This window comes from Eretmochelys imbricata, chromosome 14, assembly GCF_965152235.1.
Source record: "Eretmochelys imbricata isolate rEreImb1 chromosome 14, rEreImb1.hap1, whole genome shotgun sequence".
Taxonomy (NCBI): domain Eukaryota; kingdom Metazoa; phylum Chordata; order Testudines; family Cheloniidae; genus Eretmochelys; species Eretmochelys imbricata.
In genome coordinates, this window is record NC_135585.1 from 31,976,737 (window position 1) to 31,996,826 (window position 20,090).

Consider the following 20,090-nt stretch of genomic DNA (forward strand, 5'->3'; position numbering starts at 1 on the left):
CCGCTTTTTACTGCTCCCCAGTCACTTACTGCAGGAAGCACCGTCCACGGGGTGCAGTGCATCCCACCGCTACCACCAGTTGTCACAGAGTCCCCGGACGATGCTCTGGAACTACTCCCTACAAAGCCAGTCAGGACTCTGGTGAAGTCTCCTCTCTGTGAGCAGACTGTCTTCAGGGCAAGAAGCTCACACAGCTTCCACCTTCCTGGGTCTGACCTTGGAGCATTCAGCATCCTCTGCTCCTCTGTGTGCTTCCCACAGTGAGTCTGCCCAGGCGGGGTCCTGGGGAAGCCAGAGGGTCCTGCACCCCAACTCCTCAGTCAGACGTGACTCTTAGCCAGCCAGTAAAACAGAGGTTTATTAGATGACAAGAACACGGTCTAAAACAGAGCTTGTAGGTACAGAGAACAGGACCCCTCAGCTGGGTCCATTTTGGGGGATAGTGAGCCAGACAACCACGTCTGCAATTCACTCCACATCCCCAGCTAGCCCCAAACTGACTCACCCTCCAGCCCCTCCTCCTCTGGGCTTTGTCCCTTTCCTGGGCCAGGAGGTCGTCTGATTCCTTTGTTCTCCAACACCTTTAGCTATCACCTTGCAGGGGGTAAGGGCCCAGACCATCAGTTGCCAGGAAACAGAGTGTTGGCCATTTATGTACACTGGCCCTTTGCTCTGCAACAATTACACACCCTTATCCGGTTTCAGAGTAACAGCCGTGTTAGTCTGTATTCGCAAAAAGAAAGGGAGTACTTGTGGCACCTTCATCGATGAAGTGAGCTGTAGCTCACGAAAGCTTATGCTCAAATAAATAAGTTAGTCTCTAAGGTGCCACAAGTCCTCCTTTTCTTTTTACACCCTTATCCCACCACCTAGAGACTTAAGAAATGCATAGGAAAAACTGAGGCATCCTTATAGTATTCAGAGGAAACATTAAGAACAGTCCCACTTCATCACAGAGGCAATGAGATTTACTCAGCATGTGTCTGTCCCTCCTGTAGAATGAGTCCTGCTGTGTGTGTGTGTGTGTGTGTGTGTGTGTGTGTGTGTGTGTGTGTCCCTCCCGGCTGCCCCAGTGGGAGGGAACAAGCCATGTGCTTTGTGTGTTTGTGTATGTCACCCTCAGCAGCCTTTGTGGGCACTGCTGTCTCTGTTCTTGCTGGGACAGGGCATATCACACATTATCACTGCCACAGACATTTGGGATACTCTGGCAAGTACCCCTCCCCCCAACCACTAGACCACACTCCCCTCCAAAGAGCCAGAGCTAGAACCCAGGAGTCCTGGCTCTAAGAGTCCTGGGTCTCACCCACTAGATCCAATTCACAAACTGACAGGAGGGGCACTGATTGGATATGGTAGGCTCAGGGACAGGGACAGCTCTTCCCTTGTAGTGGGCATATAGGGGGTGGGGATCAGCAGTGGGGGCAGCTATTCCTATGCAATGGCCACATGGGGGCGCTGGGGACCAGGAATATTGTAGGTATTCACAGGATCTTCCGGAGCTTATTCTCTAACTCTGCCATTATGCCCAGAATCTTTAGCCTTTCCCTCTGTGGTGCTTACTGCGTCATTCAGACCTTTTTAAAGACCTGGGAGTGGGGTCTAGTGGTTAGAGAAGGCGGGCTGGGAGCCAGGACTCCTGGTCCTATCTAGCTGTGGTCTTTCAGAAAGGCTCCAGAGGTGATCTGGCAATTACAGGCCAGTGAGCCTAACCTCAGTACCAGGCAAATTGGTTGAAACTATAGTAAAGAACAGAACTGCCAGACACACAGATGAACATGACTCGTTGGGGAAGAGTCAACATGGCTTTTGTCAAGGGAAATCATGCCTCACCAATCTACTAAAATTTTTTAAGGGGGTCAGGAAGCATGTGGACAAGGGTGACCCAGTGGATACAGTGTATATGACAGGGATCTGTAAAATCATGATGGGTGTGGAGAAAGTAAATAAGGAAGTGTTATTTACCCCGTCACATAACACAAAAGCTAGTGTCACTTGGTGGAATGAATAGGCAGGAGGTTTAAAACAAACAAAAGGAAGTGTTTCTTCACACAACGCACAGTCAACCTGTGGAACTCTTTGCCAGAGGCTGTTGTGAAGGCCAAAACTATAACAAGGTTCAAAAAAGAACTAGATACATTCATGGAGGACAGGTCCATCAATGGCTATTAGCCAGGATGGGCAGGGATGGTGTCCCTAGCCTCTGTTGGCCGGAAGCTGGGAATGGACGACAGGGGATGGATCACTCGATGATTGCCTGTTCTGTTCATTCTCTCTGGGGCCCCTGGCACTGGCCGTTGGAAGACAGGACTGGGCTAGATGGACCCTTATTTTGGTCCAGTCTGGCCGTTCTCATGTTCTTACCCCTGGCTCTGTGGGGAGGAGTGTGATCTAGTGGGTTAGAGCAGGGGGGCTGGGAGCCAGGACTCCTGGGTTCCCTACTGGTTCTGGGAGGGCAATGAGGTCTAGGGGGTTAGAGCAGGAGTAAGGTCTTTGGGAGCAAGGACTCCTGGGTTCTTGCCTTGTCATAACCCTGTGGCAGTTGGCCCTCTGTGTAATCATGTGGGGGAAGGTTGTATCCCCATCCCCATCCCCATTCTCATTGCCTTTTTCCTCCACCCCTGCAGATGCTGCTCCTGCTGCTGAGCACTGTGCTAATTCCAGATCCTGGCTCTGGGGCACTGGGACTCAACAGCACGACAGGTAAGCTCCGCCTCCAGCCTCGCATGCTAGGTCAGACCCACCAGGCTTCTCTGCTCACCGCACCCCCCGAAAACCCCATAATCTATGCCAGGGCCTCCTCGTGCCAGCGGTGCTCAGTCCTCAAGGAGCCCCCCCCAGACTCCCATGTATACCCCAACGTGTACCCCCGTGTGCACGCAGACACACTCCGCTCTGCACTCCTCTCCTCTGTGCTCACGCCTGCATGCGCTCACACACACTTGGCGACGCACACGGACACAAGCATGGGGAACCCAACAAAAGTATACATGTGCGAGGACGCCTCCCCCTGCACACACACTTGCTCTTCCCCCACCCACCCCGCTCCTGTCCCCCCAGCTCAGCCGGAGGCCCCCCAACCTGACGGTGCCCCGCTCTGCGCCCCCCAGGCTGTGAGATCATCCACCCACCGCGGGACGGGGGGATCCGGTACCGGGGCCTCACCCCAGACCAGGTGCAGACAGTGCGCTTCCTGCCCTTCGACTATGAGATTGAGTATGTGTGCCGGCCTGACCGTGAGATCGTGGGGCCCAAAGTGCGCAAGTGTCTGCCCAACGGGACCTGGACTGAGATGGGCCATGCCAGCCGCTGCCGTGAGTCACCACCGGCCCCCATGCCCACCCTGGGGATGGGACACAGGGCCTTTCCACCCTAAGGGGCACCAGCTCCAATCTGACCCCAGGGTGGGTGGATTGGCTGGCTCAGAGGGGATAGGGAATGGGGCACAGGGCCTTTCCCCTCCAGGGAGTGCTGTGTCCAACCCAGGCCCATGGCAGGGACTGACTGGCTGGCTTGCGGGGGCAGGGGGTGTGGCAGGGAATGGAGCATGGGGCCTTTCCCCTCTAGGAGGCATGGCTCCCATCTGGCCCCAGGCTGGGGGACTGGCTGGCTCAGGGGGCAGGGAATGGGGCACAAGGCCTTTCCCCTCTAGTGGGTGCCGGCTCCCATCTGGCCCCAAGGCAGGGGCTGGCTGGCTCTGGGGAGCAGGGAATGGTGCACGGGGCCTTTCCCCTCTAGGAGTCACCAGCTCCAATCTGGCCCCAGGGTGGGACAGCTCAGGGGGTGGGGAATGGGGCCCAGGGCCTTTCCCTTCTCGGAGGCACTGGCTCCAACCCAGGCTGAGGGTGGGGTGTCTTAGGGGGTGGGGCTCTGGCTCTGACCATCCCCCACCCCGACAGTGCGGACCTGTCCCAAGATACACCTGAGCCTGGAGAATGGGCAGGCGGTGCCACGTGGCATGGAGCGGGTGCCCGTGGAGGGCACCTGGGTGGAGTATCATTGCAACCCCGGCTTCCGCCTGGTGGGTAGTGCCCGCAGCAACTGCACCAAGGTGGGGCGCTGGAGCTTCCCCAAACCTATCTGTGAACGTGAGTCAGGGCACAGGGGGGAGGTGAACAGAGGGGGCCCCTTAGGGGCATGTCTGGGGTGAGTGAGGCAGGGTCCATGTGTGTGGGTGTCTGGGGTGAGGGGTGTGTGGGGCAGGGTCCAAGGGGTGGGCCAGGGTCTGTTTGTGGGGGCCTCTGGAGAGAGGGGTGTGTGGGGCAGGGTCCATGTGAGGGTCTCTGGAGAGAGGAGTGTGTGGGCCAGGGTCCGTGGGGTGGACCAGTGTCTATGGGAGATGTCTCTGGGGCAGGGTCTATGTGTGTGTGGGGTCTCTGGGGTGAGGGACATGTCGGGCAGGGTCCATGGGGTGGGGCAGGGTCCGTGTGTGAGGGTCTCTGAAGAGAGGGGAGTGTGGGGCAGGGTTTGTGGGGTGGGCCAGGGTCTGTGTGTGGGGGTCTCTGGAGTGAGGGGTGTGTGGGCCAGGGTCCGTGGGGTGGGACGGTATCTATATGAGATGTCTCTAGGGCAGGGTCTATGTGGCAGGGGGGGTCTCTGGGGTGAGGGGTATGCAGGGCAGGGTCCATTTGGCAGCCCAGAAGCTATGTGTGGGGATCTATGGGGAGAGGGGTGTGTGGGGCAGCGTCCATATGTGGGGGTCTCTGGGGAGAGGGATGTGTGGAGCAGGGTCCATGGGGTGGGGCAGGGTCTGTGTGTGTGGGTCTGTGGGGAGAGGGGTGTGTGGGGCAGGCAGGCCCTCTCAGAGGTCCAGAGAGGCCCTGGCCAACTTCCAGCTTTTGAGGCCCCTAGCCATAATAAAAATAAAAAAATGATGACACATGAAAACAAAATAAGGCACCAAAAAAAGAATGAGACATAATTTTTGAACATTTTTTTATTTAACAAATGCTTTTCTAGCCTTTGTCTGTGCAAATGCACTAATTACTGAGGAAAAATCTAGCTCTCATGTAATGTCACAGTTGATATTAAGCATGGCGAGCCCATTGAAATGCTCTTGTCCCATAGTTGAACGGTGGTAGTTCTTTACCTGCTTCAACACGTGGAAGGTGAGTTCACCTGAAGCCATGATGCAGGCAAACTGACAAAAATACGCAATGCAATTGTGATATTAGGAAACACCCCAGAGACTCCAGGTTCGAGTATTTCTTGAAGCAATTCCTTTGGCTTGCAATCCAATTTAAAGTTTGTGGAATATACTCGTCTGAGGAAGATGACCTCGTCACTGAGATCTTTTGAGATTTCTTTGTTGTATTGTTGTTGAAATTGTTCAGCTGCAGAAAGTAGATCTTCATTACTCAGTCTATTGAACTGCCACAGAAACCCAAAAAGGTACAAATTAGTCGCAGTGACTCAAATCAACGTGTAAGACCTCATTGAATAGAGTCAATGATGACAAGGGAGACATTGACCCTATAATGTTGCTCGGCATCAGATTCAGTAGATAAATTGCAATCGGTGAAGAACTCATATGAAATGCCAATATTCTGTGTTACTAATCTGGACTCAGTCAGGATCACATCCCATTGTTCACAAATCTGTTGAATGTCATTGATAAAGTTTCAGAGTAACAGCCGTGTTAGTCTGTATTCGCAAAAAGAAAAGGAGTACTTGTGGCACCTTAGAGACTAACCAATTTATTTGAGCATGAGCTTTCGTGAGCTACAGCTCACTTCATCAGATGTACATCTGATGAAGTGAGCTGTAGCTCACGAAAGCTCATGCTCAAATAAATTGGTTAGTCTCTAAGGTGCCACAAGTACTCCTTTTCTTTTATTGATAAAGTTATCGCTCTCAACATCAAGTGCAGCATTGCGTGCTTCAATTACCAGATTAGTTTAGTGGATCATTGTAAGTAGCTTCCTTCACAAAGATGACACCAGAATGTATTCAAATTTGGACATATGCTTCTGAATAGACTGAAGTTCAGTTTGAGCTTGTTCAGTTAGATTGAGAGATTCAAGCTCATTTAAATCCTTTCTCACTGAATTCAAATGCTGCGCAACTCGCTGAATGCCATCAATCCTTGCAGACCATCTAGTTTTGGACATCACATGCAGTGAAACAGAAAGATATTGCTTCAGAATTTCCCACCTCTGTGGACTGCTACTGAAGAGATTGTACATTTGCTGAACAGTTCCAAAGTAATTGCCTCCTTGCATGATTCAGCACAGTCAACACCTACAAGGTTTAGTGTGTGGTTTCTACAGCTGGAGAAAATACAGTTTGAAGTATGCTCAAGCAGAACTGCTTGTACACCTTTGTACTTCCCAGCCATATTAGATCCATTGTCATAGGCTTGACCAGTGCAGACTTGAAAATCTAACTTAAAACCTTCTAGAATTGCTAGTACTCGAGCAGCAATTTCTTTTCCAGTTTTTCTCATGAAATTATCAAACAAAATAAACCTTTCTTCAATTGAAAATTTTGAGCTGTCTACAATCTTAATATATCAAATAACCATAGTCGTCCGTTCCTTGTGAGAACAATCTGGAGTGGCATCAACAATGATTGAAAATACTTGGCATTTTGAATATCATCAAAATTGTTGTTTGTACAAATGACACACATAGCTCAATAAACTCATTTTGTATGCGTGTGGAGAGATAATGGACTTGCATGCGCTTTTGACTCTCTTGCGATTCTTGAACACGTTTAACATGCTCTGATAAAAGTGGGTCATATTTGCTGAGGAGCTCAACTATGCCTGGAAAGTTTCCATTTGCATGATCACCAATACCTTGACTGGAACCAAAGAAAGCCAATCCCTGCTCAGAAAGAAAAAGGATGACATTCAGGATGCGCTCAAGAAGTTTTTTCCAGTTTTTAGTTTCTGTAGAGAGTTCAGTCAAGAGTAAATTCTCAGCTGAACTTTCGGATGCTGCTGCCCTGCTGGCTGATTTCCATGCAACATAGTTTTCTTTGTGTGACATTGAACTCTCATGTGATGGTATTCGGCCTTTCAACTTCCTCCAACCTCTGCTGATGCTCCATCCCGATTGATCAGAGAGAACTAATGCATTTGCAGCACTTTTGTTCAAAATGAAGCTGGGTGCACAGTACAGAGATTGTTTTTCCGTACTCCAGCATAACCAGTCTCCTGTGCAGGTCTCACTATTTGGAAGAGTTTTTGTCAGAAGACGAGTAGGGAAAGCATGATTATCAGCATCTTGTGGAATGTTACTTGGAATTTCAAAACAACTAATTTGAAGAAAAGATTGCATTTGGGCAGCATTGCTCTTGTCACTAATTCCAATGTCAGTCATAGTCAAACCTGTAGTACTCAGGAATTGCTCTTGCTGCATAAGATCTACATCTTCCTGTTGCTGTTGAGTTTCTTGATCGTACACAGGATCTTCTGCTGCATCTGTTACTGTTGGCACATCTCCTTCTTGACTACTGTCTTCATGTTCAGGTATTGGCATTGAAATAACACCTATTGCAGTTGCAGAGTTTTCATTATCTGTAGCATTGTTTTGTTGGGTAAGGTGTGTTTTCCAGTGATTTGAGAAATGAAGTTATTGGCTTTGAGCTCTTAGCTGCTGTATCACTCAGTTGTTTTCACTGTCTCTTGCTTGCACCACTTTCAAATCTCCTCTTCATAGTGATTTATCTGGTCAATATGTAACCTATCCATACTTGAAATAGTCTGCTGTAAATAAGTATCTTATCTACACTTGAAATCTTCTATTGTAAACATGTACATAAATCCTGAATGGTACACAAATGCTTAAAAGACTTAAAACGAAGAAATACTAATTAAGAACACAAAATGAAACAGTCAGACAAGTTATTATCCTTATCACTGAATCAAAACTCAAGCATGCAAGGTATAATATAACAGGCTGAGCTGAAGACAAAGGGATGACATGTATATAGTAAACACAGACATGGATACAGACAGTGGAATAATGTACAAACATTTCAAATGTGTGCCCTCACGAAACTCACTGTACAAGACTGTCACAAATTTTCACCTTGAATCTGGGCCTATAGACTATGAAAGCCTATGATGATGACCAAGCTACTGAGCTAGGGCTCAACCAACCAACCAGCCAGTCACCTCTTTTAGCTACTATATGAAGATAATAATGAGGAATTCTCACACATAAATAATTCCTTAGGCAACTAGATGTAAAACTATAAAGACACTAAAATGTAACAATTCTCCACCTTTCAACATGCACTTGATCCAGCACCAGCCACTAGTAGTGGTTTGTTTATATAATCAGCTGATCTGAGAGGACATGTTCATCACGGTCTAATCTTGTGCCATCAGAACCAATATATTTTTATTAATATTTATGAACATTTTAAACTCTTTAATATGACAAAGTCTATATCAGTTAACAAAAAATTATGTCTTTTACCAAATCACATCTCTTATTTGCTTAAATTTGCAGCTCTAAGATGAGAGAGTGTGTCACATTTTGGTCCAATAGGGATGCGCATAAAAATAAGCTGCGAAACTTATCAAATGCCAAAAAATTAACAAGTGTCTACATTTGAGGCCCCTTTGAGCTTGAGGCCCAGGCCAATTGACCCTCCTGGCCCCCCCTCTGATTGGCCCTGGGGGCAGGATCTGTGGGGTGGGTCAGCAGCCATGTGTGTGGGTCTGTGGGGACAGAGGTGCATTGGGCAGGGTCAATGGAGTGGGCCAGGTCTATATGTGGGGGTCTCTGGGGAGAGGGGTGTGTGGGGCAGGATCTGTGGGGTGGGCCAGGGTCTGTGTGTAGGCAGGTCTCTGGGATAAGGGGTGTATGGGGCAGTGTCCATGGGGTGGGCTGGGGTCTGTGTGTGTGTGGGTCTCTGGGGAGAGCTGTGGGGAGGCAGGGTCCGTGTGTGTGGGTCTCTGGGGTGAGGGGTGTGTGGGGCAGGGTCCGTGGAGTGGGTCAGAATCTGTGTATGGTGGTCTCTGGGGTGAGGGGTATGTAGAGCAGGGTCCATGGAGTGGGCCAGGGTCCGTGTGTAGGGGTGTCTCTGGGTGGAAGGGTGTGTGGGACAGGGTCTGTGAGGTGGGCCAGAGTCCATGGGCAGTGTCTCGGGGCAGGGCTATGGGTGGGGCTGGGTCCCCTGGGCCATCTCTGGGGGAGGAGGCGGGTTCCTGTGGCATCTCCCCCTCCCATCAGTCTCAGCCCTCTCTCCTTCCCCCCACAGTGCGACGCCCCATCTCCACAGGTGAGTGGCTCTTGGGAGGTCCCCTTCCTCCATCTCCCCTACCCCCCGGGGCGGGTGCTGAGCTCTGCCCATTCTCAGCAGTGCACTTGGGCCTGTGGGCAGCTCCCCTGCTGCCCATGCCAGGTACCCCAAGGCTCTGAGCCTGGCACTGGTCACTCCAGGGCATTTACATTCCTTGGTTCCCCCAGCCAGCTGCAGAACCAGGGGCTGGGACCCTCACTTCCCAGCGCCCCAGAGAGATCGGTGACCCCCTCAGGTTCCAGAGCCAACTGGCTCCTTCCCCTGCGCTCTCTCCCCTTACGTGCTCATTGTGCGGCAGGGGGGTGGACTCCTGGGGCCATCCTATAGCCAGTACCACGCTGCTAGTTGGGGGAGGATGAGCCCCACGTTCCCTTCCCCCACCCTGTCTTAACGGCCCTGCTAGTCGACCCATCAGGGTGATGCTGAGCCTCGCCTGAAACCTGCAGCCAAATGCCTCTGTCCCGGAGTCTGGCAGCCAGCTCGAGGGGGCTCAGGACTCCTGAGTTCCATTTGCAGTCCTGCTACAGGCCCCACATGAGAGAAAGTGACTTCCCCTGCTGGTACTTCAGTTTCCCCATCTGTAAATGGGCTCTACAGGGCAGGGAATGACTCCAAGTGCATTGCCGAGCACAACAAGACCCTGATCTCGGTCACTGTGTATCTGGGTTGCACCCGGCATGACAGGGCCCCAACCTCAGGATGTTCATTTGACTTTTATCTGGGTCACTCCGAATGCCCCTTGGGGTGGGGGAGGTTCTCCAGCAGACCCTGCATGTCCTGACTTGCACAAGCCCTCTGGGGATGGGCAGTGGAGTCCAGGAACTGGGAGATAGAAACCACGGGGCCAATCTTTGCCAAGGGACCTGGCTACGGTTAACTTCAGCCCCTTTTGTGTGTGGCAGACGTCCACATATGGGGCAGGCTGGCGAAGGGCCTGGAACTTACCCCCTCCCACCCCCACACACACACACTGCTGCCTGAGTGAGGGCAGGTGGAGCTGGGCAAAGTCTGCATTTCTATCTATCTATCTATCTATCTATCTATCTATCTATCTATCTATCTATCTATCTATCTATCTATCTATCTATCTATCTATTTCCTTATTCATTTTCCCAGCTATCTGTGTATCCCTATAATCTGTTTATCCTGTTGCCCAACTCTGTCCCTCCTTCCCATCCCGTTATCCATCCATCCATCCATCCATCCATCCATCCATCCATCCATCCATCCATCCATCCATCCATCACTCTGTTTCTTGCTGTCTATCCATCTGTCAATTTATCTGTCCATCTGTCGGTCCATCCCCTTGTCTCTCTAGCCACCTGCTCATCCCTGCATCCACCCGGCCTTCCAGTCATCTTTTGACCCATCCATTTCCCTAGCTGTTCATCCCTCTACCTGTTCACCCATTCATTCTCCTGTCTCCATCCATCCATATTTCTTTATCCATCCCTCACATCCATCTAGCCATCTCTCTCCATCCATTTTTCTAGCATCCATCCATCCACCCTCCCATCCATCTCGCTCTCTCCCTCCATCCATTTCTCTAGCTAGCTAGCCCTCCCTCTATCTAGACACCCACCTGTCCTCTGGTCCAGCTGAGGCTGCAGGAAGTGGGGTGGGTGAGGCCTGGGTGAAGAGCACCCCCTGTTGCTCCAAGCGTCCATGGTCCCTACACCCCTGGGAGATGGGTAGAGGCCAGCACTCTGCCATGTGCACACCCCCTGCCCCTCGCCTGCTCCGCAGGGGAGCTGCCCTCCTCCACACCCAGGGAGCTCCTGTCATGTGTCTTTGGGGTATGCCGTACCCCAAGTTCTGCTTCCCTCCAAGCATCCCCCCGCTGGTGTCCATCTGAGCGCAGCTGTGGGTTGTTACCTGGACTAAGAGTGGGAGGGGGAGGGTGCTGCTCTTAGAGCGTGTTGATCTGGGGAGGGGGTGTCCCCACACTGTCCCTCCCCCACTCCCTGCGGGGATCCCTGCCCTGGTCTGTGGCCCCACTGGGTGTGAATGCAGCCAAATGCCAGGGGATGGTGGGAGGGAACCTCTGCCCTGCCCTTCCCTGACAGCCCTCTTCCCCACTCAACCCCCTCCCTGCCCCTCCCCCACAACCCCCCACCAACTGCTTCCGCCACTCCTCCCCCCACAACACACCCTCCCCTACCAACCCCCCTGCCCCACTCCCCCGTTGCTTTTCACCACACCCTCATCCTACCATCATTCAGTCTCTCCCCTCCCTTGCTCCTCCCCTCCATCCTTCTCTTCCCTCTACCCTCCCTTCCTATCCCTACATCTTCCCCCTCCCAGCGCCTCCCCTCTCTGTCCCTCTCCTCTCCACTCTCATCCTTCCTCCTCCCCTCCCCCTCCCATCCCTGTATCCTTCCCTCCCCCACATCCCTCCCCTGCCCACTCTCATCCTTCCAGCTCCCTCCCTCCATCCTTTCCCTCCCCTCTCATTTCTCCATCCCCTCTCCCCTCCATCCCTCTTCCCCTCCCTTTCCCATCCCCTATTCTTCCATCCTTCCTTCCCCTCGCTCCTCTCCTGCCCACGCTCATCCTTCCCCTTCCCTCCCTCAATATTCTCCCTCCCCTTTCCATCCCTGCATCCCTCCTTCCCTCCCTTTGCTCCTCCCCCACCTCTCCATCCTTCCCCCTCCCATACCTGCATCCCTGAATCCTCTTCCTCCTCCCCTCCATACTTCCATCCTTCCGCTCCATCTCTCCCCCTCCCTGCATCCCTCCATCCTCCCCCACCCCTCCCCTCCCCTCCCTGCATCCCTCCATCCGTCCCCCTTCCCTCCCTCGCTCCTCCCACTCCCCTCCCCTCCCTGCCTCCCTCCCCCTCGCTGCATCACCGCATCCCCCGCCCCCGCGCCGCGTCCCTCCCGGCCGGTCCCCCCGCCGCCGCAGAGCCGCGCGCCATGGCCGGGCCCCGGGCCGCCGCCGCCCCCCGCGCGCCCCAGCCCTGAGCGGCCCGGCCCGGCCCGGCCATGCGCCCCGCCGCGCTGCTGCCGCTGCTGCTGCTGACGGGCTGGCCGCTGGCCGCAGGCAGGCGGGCGGTGCACATCGGGGCGCTCTTCCCCATGAGCGGCGGCTGGCCGGGGGGCCAGGCCTGTCTGCCCGCCGTGCGCATGGCGCTGGAGGACGTGAACCGCCGCCGGGACATCCTGCCGGACCACGAGCTGCGTCTCATCCACCACGACAGCAAGGTGCGGGGGGCGCCCGTGGGGGGCGCAGGGCTGGGCACGGGGGGAGCCGGCAGGGGGCGCGGGGGTCGGCACCAGTGGGGGGCGAGGGGCTGGGCACGGGGGGCCCCTGCGGGGGGCGCGGGGCACCGGTGCGGGGCTGGGCACGGAGGGCACCAGCGGGAGGCACGGGCCTGGGCGCTGGACTGGCATGGGGGTGTGCGGCTGGGCACGGGGAGCCCCTGCGGGGGGCGCGAGGCTCGGCACCTGTGGGGGTCAAGGAGCTGGGCACGGGGGGTACCGGCTGGGGGTGCAAAGCACCGGCAGGGGTGTGGGGCTGGGCACGGAGGGCACCAGCGGGAGACACGGGGCTGGGCACAGGGGTCACGGGACTGGGCATGAAGGTTGAGGGGCTGGGCATGGGGGCACCGGTGGGGGCCACAGGGATGGGTTTGGGGGTTGGGCACTGGCGGGGGCAAGGGGCTGGGTATGGGGGGGTGCAGGACTGGGCACAGGAGGTGCAGGGCTGAGTATAGGGGGCGTGGAGCTGGGGAGCACAGATGACACGGGGCATATGGGGCACCAACAGCACAGGGAGCAAGGGGGCACCAACAGGGCTGGGCACACAGAGCACCAAATGGGGGGCATCAGCAGGGAGTGGAGGGCTAGCCATGGGGGGTACTGACAGCACAGGGACCTGGAGGGTAAGGGGGACACCAATGGGGTTGGGCACAGGGCTGGGCATGGGGGGCACCAACATCAAGGTGAGCTCAGGGGCACTGGGCTGGGCACATGGGATACCAGGGGTACAGAACCGGACAGTGGGGTACCAACAGCAAGGTGAGCAGGGCTCAGGTGGCACCATCAGGAGGGAGGTGGGCCTGGGGGGCACTGGTGAGGGGCAATGGGAGGAGGAGGCGGCATTCCAGAAGTGGGGGGGGGGGGCTGTGCTGGGGAGGCAAATGGCTGGAGGGGAGACACTGAAAGATGCATGCCCCCTGTGCTGTGTCTCTTGCACACTCATCCTGCTCCTCTCACACTGCCCTGTGCTGCCCCTTGCACACTCGCCCTGCTCCTCTCACACTCCCTGAGCTGCCTTTGGCGCATTCACCCTGCCCCTTCACACACACCCTTTGCTGCGGGGCCCCTCCCCCCCCATTCCCTTGTGCTGCCCCTCCCACACTCACCCTGCCCCTCTCACACTCTCCTGTGCTCCCACACTCAGGTCTGCCCTTGCTGGCTCTGGTTCACACTCACTCCACTCCATGTACACCTGGCCTGTTGCACACTCACTGGCTTTTTGTGCACTCGGTGCTCAGCCCTTCTCTTACACGCCCACTCCCTGGTTCCCTGGGGCACTCAGAGTCACTCTGTCCTGGCACACTCATCCCTGCTCACTCCATCCCTCACACCCACCTCCTCTATTCCAGTCCCTTCTTCAGGGACTGCCTTTAGGAGGGGAGTGGGGTCTAGTGGGGTAGAGAAGGGCTGGGAGTCAGGACACCTGGGTTCTATCCCTGACTTGGGGAGGGGAGTGGGATCTGGTGGGCTAGAAGTGGGGAGGGGGCTGGGAGCCAGGACTCCCGGGTTCTATCCCTGCCTCTGGGAGGGGAGTGGGTTAGAGTGGGTTAGAGCAGGGAGGATGGGAGCCAGGACTCCTGGGTTCTATCCCTGACTGTGGAAGGGGAATGGGGTCTGGTGGGTTAGAATGGGGAGGATGGGAGCCAGGACTCCCACTCTGCCCCCTCATGCTCCCCAGCCATGCTCCCTCTTTGTGTCTGTCACCAGGAGAGCTGTCTAAAGTGTACCCAAGGAATTGGCTGGAGTGGGAAAGTCTGCAGAATATTCCTGTGGGAGGGGGTGGTTGTTGCTATTCTCTGCTCGGAAAGGTGGGATCTCGGTAGGGTGTGGGTGAGCTGCTTTTCTCTCCCCCCTTTTTGTTCCCTGGGGAGCAAATATTTCAATAACATTTGGAAAAAAAATTCCCAAGAAACTAAAACTTCTCTTCTCAAAACGCACAGTATTGAGAGTGAAACCTGATGTCCCCTTACAGCTTTATTCCCTATACGCATCTATCTATCTATCTATCTATCTATCTATCTATCTATCTATCTATCTATCTATCTATCTATCTATCTATCTATCCCCACCTCCTTCTCTCTCTGATCTCTCTGCCTGTCCCCATGTCTCAGTATCTCCCCTGCCTTTGTGTCCTTACCTCTCTGTGTCTCCCCGCTCCCCCTTACCTCCCCAGCTGCCCCCCCCATGTCCCCTGCTCCCTGTGGCTGACAGGTTGCCATGGCAGCACAAGCTGCTTCTCCTGCTGATAGGGTTGTCATGGAAACTGATCTCTCCCACAGCTGCCATGCCCTGAATAATTCATGGGCCCCTCCTGGTGTCCAGCCAGGATAGGGAAGGTGGGCTGTGACGTCCAGAGAGGAGTTGGGGCAGGGGGCAGAGGGCCAGGACTCCTGGATTCCATCCCTGGCTCTGGGAGGGCTGTGGGGTCTAGTGGTTAGAGCAGGGGGGCTTGGAGACAGGACTCCTTGGTTCTATCCCCAGGTCTGGTGTGGAGGGAGTGGGGTCTAGTGGATTAGAGCAGGGGAGGATTCCTGGGTTGTATATCTGGCTGTAGGAGGGAAATGGGATCTAGTGGGGAGTCTGGGAGTCAGGACTCTTGGTATAGAGCTGGGTGAATTGGCAGTCAGGACTCCTGGGTTCTATCCTGGGGGTGGAAGCAGCATGGTGGGGTATGGGGTTAGAGCTGGGGTAGGGTATACAATGGGCGTGATGTTGGGTCTGTGCCCCACAGTGCGACCCAGGCCAGGCCACCAAGTACCTGTACGAACTGCTCTACAATGACCCCATCAAGATCATCCTTATGCCCGGCTGCAGCAGCGTCTCCACTCTGGTGGCCGAGGCCGCCCGCATGTGGAACCTCATCGTGGTGAGAGGGGCTGGGGGATTGGTGCGGGTGTGTCTCTGGGGTGTGAAGGGGCAAGGGGAGGTTACGTCATGGGGAAGGGTTGTAAGGATTCGTATGTGTGAGTGTGGTGGTTGTGTGAGGGTTGGTGTGTGTGTGGGGAAGTTTCACGGATCTCACAAAGCTCTGGAATAGCCCCTGGGAGGACCCCTCCAGTGCGGCAGCCCCCTTAGGGTCATTCTCTCTCCCCTGGGTGAGCCCCTTGGCTTCAGCGCCTCCTGGCACTGAACCTCAGAGCCTGGAATACCCCTGCCTTGCACCGTGAGCTCCCTGCGGCGAGTCCACCTAGATTGGCTCCCCGACAGAGGGATACTCCTTCCCCTCAAAGGGAGCTATGCACCTCTGGTGTCCTTAAGCTGCAGTGCCTCCCCGCCAGCGTTGTGAATGCAGGAGGGTTGTTAGACATCCGGAACATAGCATGCCAAGTCTTTGGGTAGCACAGAGAACAGCACGGTCCATCTGGGTCAGTTCAGAGCCTAGAGCTCTCCTCTGACCCCTTCTTTGGCTCTGTCCAGAAACTTCTCCCGCTTCTCGCAACCCCACCGGGCCCATCCTCTGTCCTTTGTGCTTGTTCCCGGGCAAACATTGTCCCCCGGCCCTTTGTTCTCCAGCTGGTCAACCTGGTTGGCTTCCTGCGGAGGGTCATCCATGGTTGGTAGTCGCTAGGTACCGAATATCCAGGCAGTTGTCTTCTGTGACTCTTCCTGGCATGGGGCAGCCAGGTGTCAGTCATCCCTGGATCTCTGCAAAGAGTAAACAACTTTTTCCCCCACCTAGTCAACTGTGCAGCATATGGGGGAAACTGAGGCACACACTGTATTCATGCAAAACATTATGAAATATTCCCACTTGATCACAGGAAGTCGTGTCTTGGGATGTTGTGTGTGTTGGGGTAGGAGATGTTGTATGTACTGTATTTTGTGGGGAACAAGTGTCAGGATATGGTGTGGGTGTGTTGGAGGAGTGTTTGGGTGGGGGGCTGGGTGTTGGGGTATTGTGTGTGTGTGTTGTGGTGAGTGTGTTAGCATGGGGGACTGGGTGTCGGGGTATTGTGTTGGAGTGGGTGTGTTGGGGGACTGTTGGGGGAGGGGGCTGGGCATCGGGGTATTGTGTTGGGGTGGGTATGTTGGGAGGCTGTTGGGGTCAGGGGCTGGGTGTTGGGGTATTGTGTGGGGGGGGCTGAGTGTCAGGGTATTGTTGGTGCGTGGGTTAGGGGGGTGTTGGGGTGGCAGGGCTGGGAGTTGGGGTGTTGTGGGGGCGTGTGCTGGGGTGCCCGCCCTGAGCCAGCTCTCCCCCCCACCCCCCATAGCTGTCATATGGCTCCAGCTCCCCAGCGCTCTCCAATCGCCAGCGCTTCCCCACCTTCTTCCGCACCCACCCCTCGGCCACGCTGCACAACCCCACGCGCGTCCAGCTCTTCAAGAAGTGGGGCTGGACCAAGATCGCGACCATCCAGCAGACCACGGAGGTCTTCACCTCGGTACGGCTGTGGCGCCCCGGCCCCCTGATCCCCACGGAGCCCCGGGCCCCTGACCCCCACAGGGATCTGCCTCCCACATCCTCCCAGACCCCCATGGCACCCTGGGCCCCTGACCCGCACAGGGATCTGCCCCCCACATCCTCCGTGACCCCCAAGGTGCCCTGGACCACTGATCGCCGCAGGAGTCTGCCCCCAACAACCTCCTTGACCCCCATGAAGCACCGGGCCCCGACCCCCACGGTGCCCCAGATCCTGGTCCCCACCCCACCACATCCTCCCTGCCCCCCTCGGGGCATAGGACCCCTGCCCCTGCAGCCACCCTGGGCTCCCGATTCCCACAGTGACCCAGACCCCCAACCCCCACAACACCGTGACCCACACAGCGCCCCTGACCTCGCAACCACCCCAGACTCCTGTGCCCGGTGCTTCTGACTCCTACAGCCACCCTGGATCCCACGGTGCCCCCTGCCCAATGCCCCTCATCCCCCCCAGTACCCTCCCGGTGCCCCCGGCTCCCTTCTGACCCTCACTCCCTGTCCCCACCATGCCGCAGAGCTTCTTGCTCTCCCTCATATGCCCCCTCCCACTAGCTCCCCAGCTCTCCCTGACCCTCTCTGCTCTTTCTCCATGCCCCCTCCCGTCGCAGACCCTAGATGACCTGGACCAGCGGGTGAAGGAGGCTGGCATCGAGATCACCTTCCGCCAGAGCTTCTTCTCCGACCCTGCCGCACCCGTCCGCAGCCTCAAGGTGAGAGACCCCCGAGCTGGGGCTTGGGGGGATCTGGGGGAGGAGGGGCCTAGGGTTGGAGCAGGGTACCTAAGGGTAAGATGGTGGGGGCTTGGGCGCCTGGAGTGGGGGGAAGCTCAGAGCACGGGGAGGATGAGCCGATGGCTGGCGGGTGCCTGGGGCTGGGCCGGGCAGTGGGGAGCTCTCCCTATCTTCCCTGGTGGGAAACCCTGCCCCACCCCCATCCCCCCTGTGCTCCCCACACCCCCTCCCAGCCGGGCACTCTGTCCATCCATCTGTCCATCTGCTGCTGGTTTGCCCTGGGACAGCACCCAGACACACAACAGGGCTCCCCTGGGATCTGGGGATCAGGGAGGGGGGGAAAGTGGTCAGGGACCCAGGGTGCCCCCAGGTTTGGCAGGACCCATAGGACACCTTCCATCCTCCCACAACCTCCTCCCATGGAGATTGTCACAGCCTCACATGGGGGTGGGGAATGCTCGGAGCCATGCAAAGATATGAAAACATATGCAAATGGGCAACCGCCTGTCAAGTGGTGAGTGAGGGTCTGGGGAGTGGAGTGAGCGACAGTGAGTTGTTGTAGAGGTACATGGGGTTGGGGTCTGTGCTGGCATGTCTGGAGGTAGAGCAGGGGTGTAACCGTGTCTACCCCCGGTTCACGTGGGTTGTGACAGTTCCCCCCCTCCCCCTTGGTGGCCGTCCCCACAGCGCCAGGACGCCCGCATCATCGTGGGGCTCTTCTACGAGACTGAAGCACGCAAGGTCTTCTGTGAGGTGAGACCTGGGGGCGGGGTTAAGTGCTGGGGGGCAGCCAGGTGGGGGGGGCGGGCTCTGTTCTAGGGGGGCAGCCACGGGAGAAGCGGGGCTGGGCTGGACTCAGTACTGGGGGGCAGCCAGGGTGGAAGAGGTGGGGTCAGCACTGGGCGGGGGCAGCTGGGATGGGGGAGTCAGGCTCAGTGCTGGGGTGCAGCCATTGGGGGATGCCCCAGGTCTGGGGAGGATCTGGGGGGCAGAGGAGCAACGATGGCTACCTCCCATAGTACCAGACACCGGGGCCCTGTCCCCTCCAGTCCCCCAGAGGCCAGCACCAGAATTGCTGGGCTGTGTATGGTCCAAGTCAGGGGTCCCCCCTTCCCTGGGGAGACACTGCAGCCGCCCCACAAAGCCCTGCTGGGATGGGCCCCTGACTCAGCCTTGCCCCTCCTGCCCCATTGTGTGCCAGATAACTGCAGGGAGACACCCCACATCCCTACACACATCCACAACACACACAAGCCCTGCAACACACGCAAGCCCCACGCCCCGCAACACACGCACGCCCCGCAAAATGCATACACCCTGCAAAGCGTGCGTGCCCTGCAGCACGCACGCCCCACCCCCCGCAGCGTGCATGTGCCCCACAGCGCACACGCACCCCATAACGCGCACGCCTCACAACGCCTCAACGCACAGGCCCCACCTCCCACAATGCACAAGCTGCACAACACACACAGCACACAACACACACAACAGGAGACTGCTGAGCCTAGCCAGCCAGATCTGTCTCTGCTCTCTCTCTTGCTCCTCACCCAGCTCCCCGAACATCTCTGGGGCTCCCCCTAGTGTCTCCATGGCTCTCTGGTGATGTGGGGCGGAGCCCCACGGCCTCCCATGACACCCCCAGTGCCACCCCCCAGTCCGAGATCTTGTCTGTGCCACTTCTGCTGTCGCAGCCTGTGGCCTGCATGTCTCTGCTGTAGGGACCCAGGCCTGCACTGCCGGGTGTCAGTGCCTATGTGTAATAGTGTCTCTTATGGGTGGTTTGATACTGGGTCAGTCACAGTTGCGCAGCCCCTCACCTGGCCCAGTTGTACTGGTCTCCAAGTGCCCTGTCTCAGTGGAGGTGATTCCCTTCCCCATCCGGGAGTCTGGGAACAGCCAGACTAGCCTCAGACCCTTGATAGCGGTGTAACTGTCCACCTAGTGGGCTGTACAGATAACTACCACCATAGAGAGACAGATGGACAGCATGTGTGTGTGTGTGAACAAGGCCTGGGGGGTGGGAAGGGGATGTGTGGAAAGTGACAGGTGGATCCAAACATAGAGGTACAGAGCTTAGCTAGATCAGAGGGGGGGCGGGGATAGATGGATGGAGAGGGGGTGTATGGGAATGGATGGATGGAGGGGGGCGCATGGGGATGGATGGATAATGGAGAGGGGGTGCATGTGGATGGATGGATGGATGGATGGAGAGGGGGCACATGGGAATGGATGGATGGATGGAGAGGGGGTGCATGGGGAAGGATGGACGGACGGAGAGGGGGCGCATGGGGAAGGATGGATGGATAGAGGGGGGCATATGGTGACGGATGGATGGATGGATGGAGGGGGCGCATGGGGATGGATGGATGGAGAGGGGGCGCATGGGGATGGGTGGATGGAGGGGGGCGCATGGGGACA

The 20,090-nt window shown here is 56.3% G+C and overlaps 1 protein-coding gene across 3 annotated transcripts in view; it reads left to right on the top strand.

Moving 5' to 3' along the window:
* The window catches only part of GABBR1 (gamma-aminobutyric acid type B receptor subunit 1), a 63,757-nt gene that overhangs the window by 12,347 nt on the left and 31,320 nt on the right, over positions 1–20,090 (top strand). For all 3 annotated transcript variants that reach the window (XM_077834356.1, XM_077834358.1, XM_077834359.1), the window contains exons 3-11: positions 2,628–2,703; positions 3,111–3,314; positions 3,900–4,088; positions 9,217–9,237; positions 12,304–12,464; positions 15,253–15,387; positions 16,733–16,903; positions 17,550–17,651; positions 18,360–18,425. In XM_077834356.1, the coding sequence (XP_077690482.1) occupies positions 2,628–2,703; positions 3,111–3,314; positions 3,900–4,088; positions 9,217–9,237; positions 12,304–12,464; positions 15,253–15,387; positions 16,733–16,903; positions 17,550–17,651; positions 18,360–18,425 (1,125 nt within the window). The remainder of the gene's footprint in view (positions 1–2,627; positions 2,704–3,110; positions 3,315–3,899; positions 4,089–9,216; positions 9,238–12,303; positions 12,465–15,252; positions 15,388–16,732; positions 16,904–17,549; positions 17,652–18,359; positions 18,426–20,090) is intronic.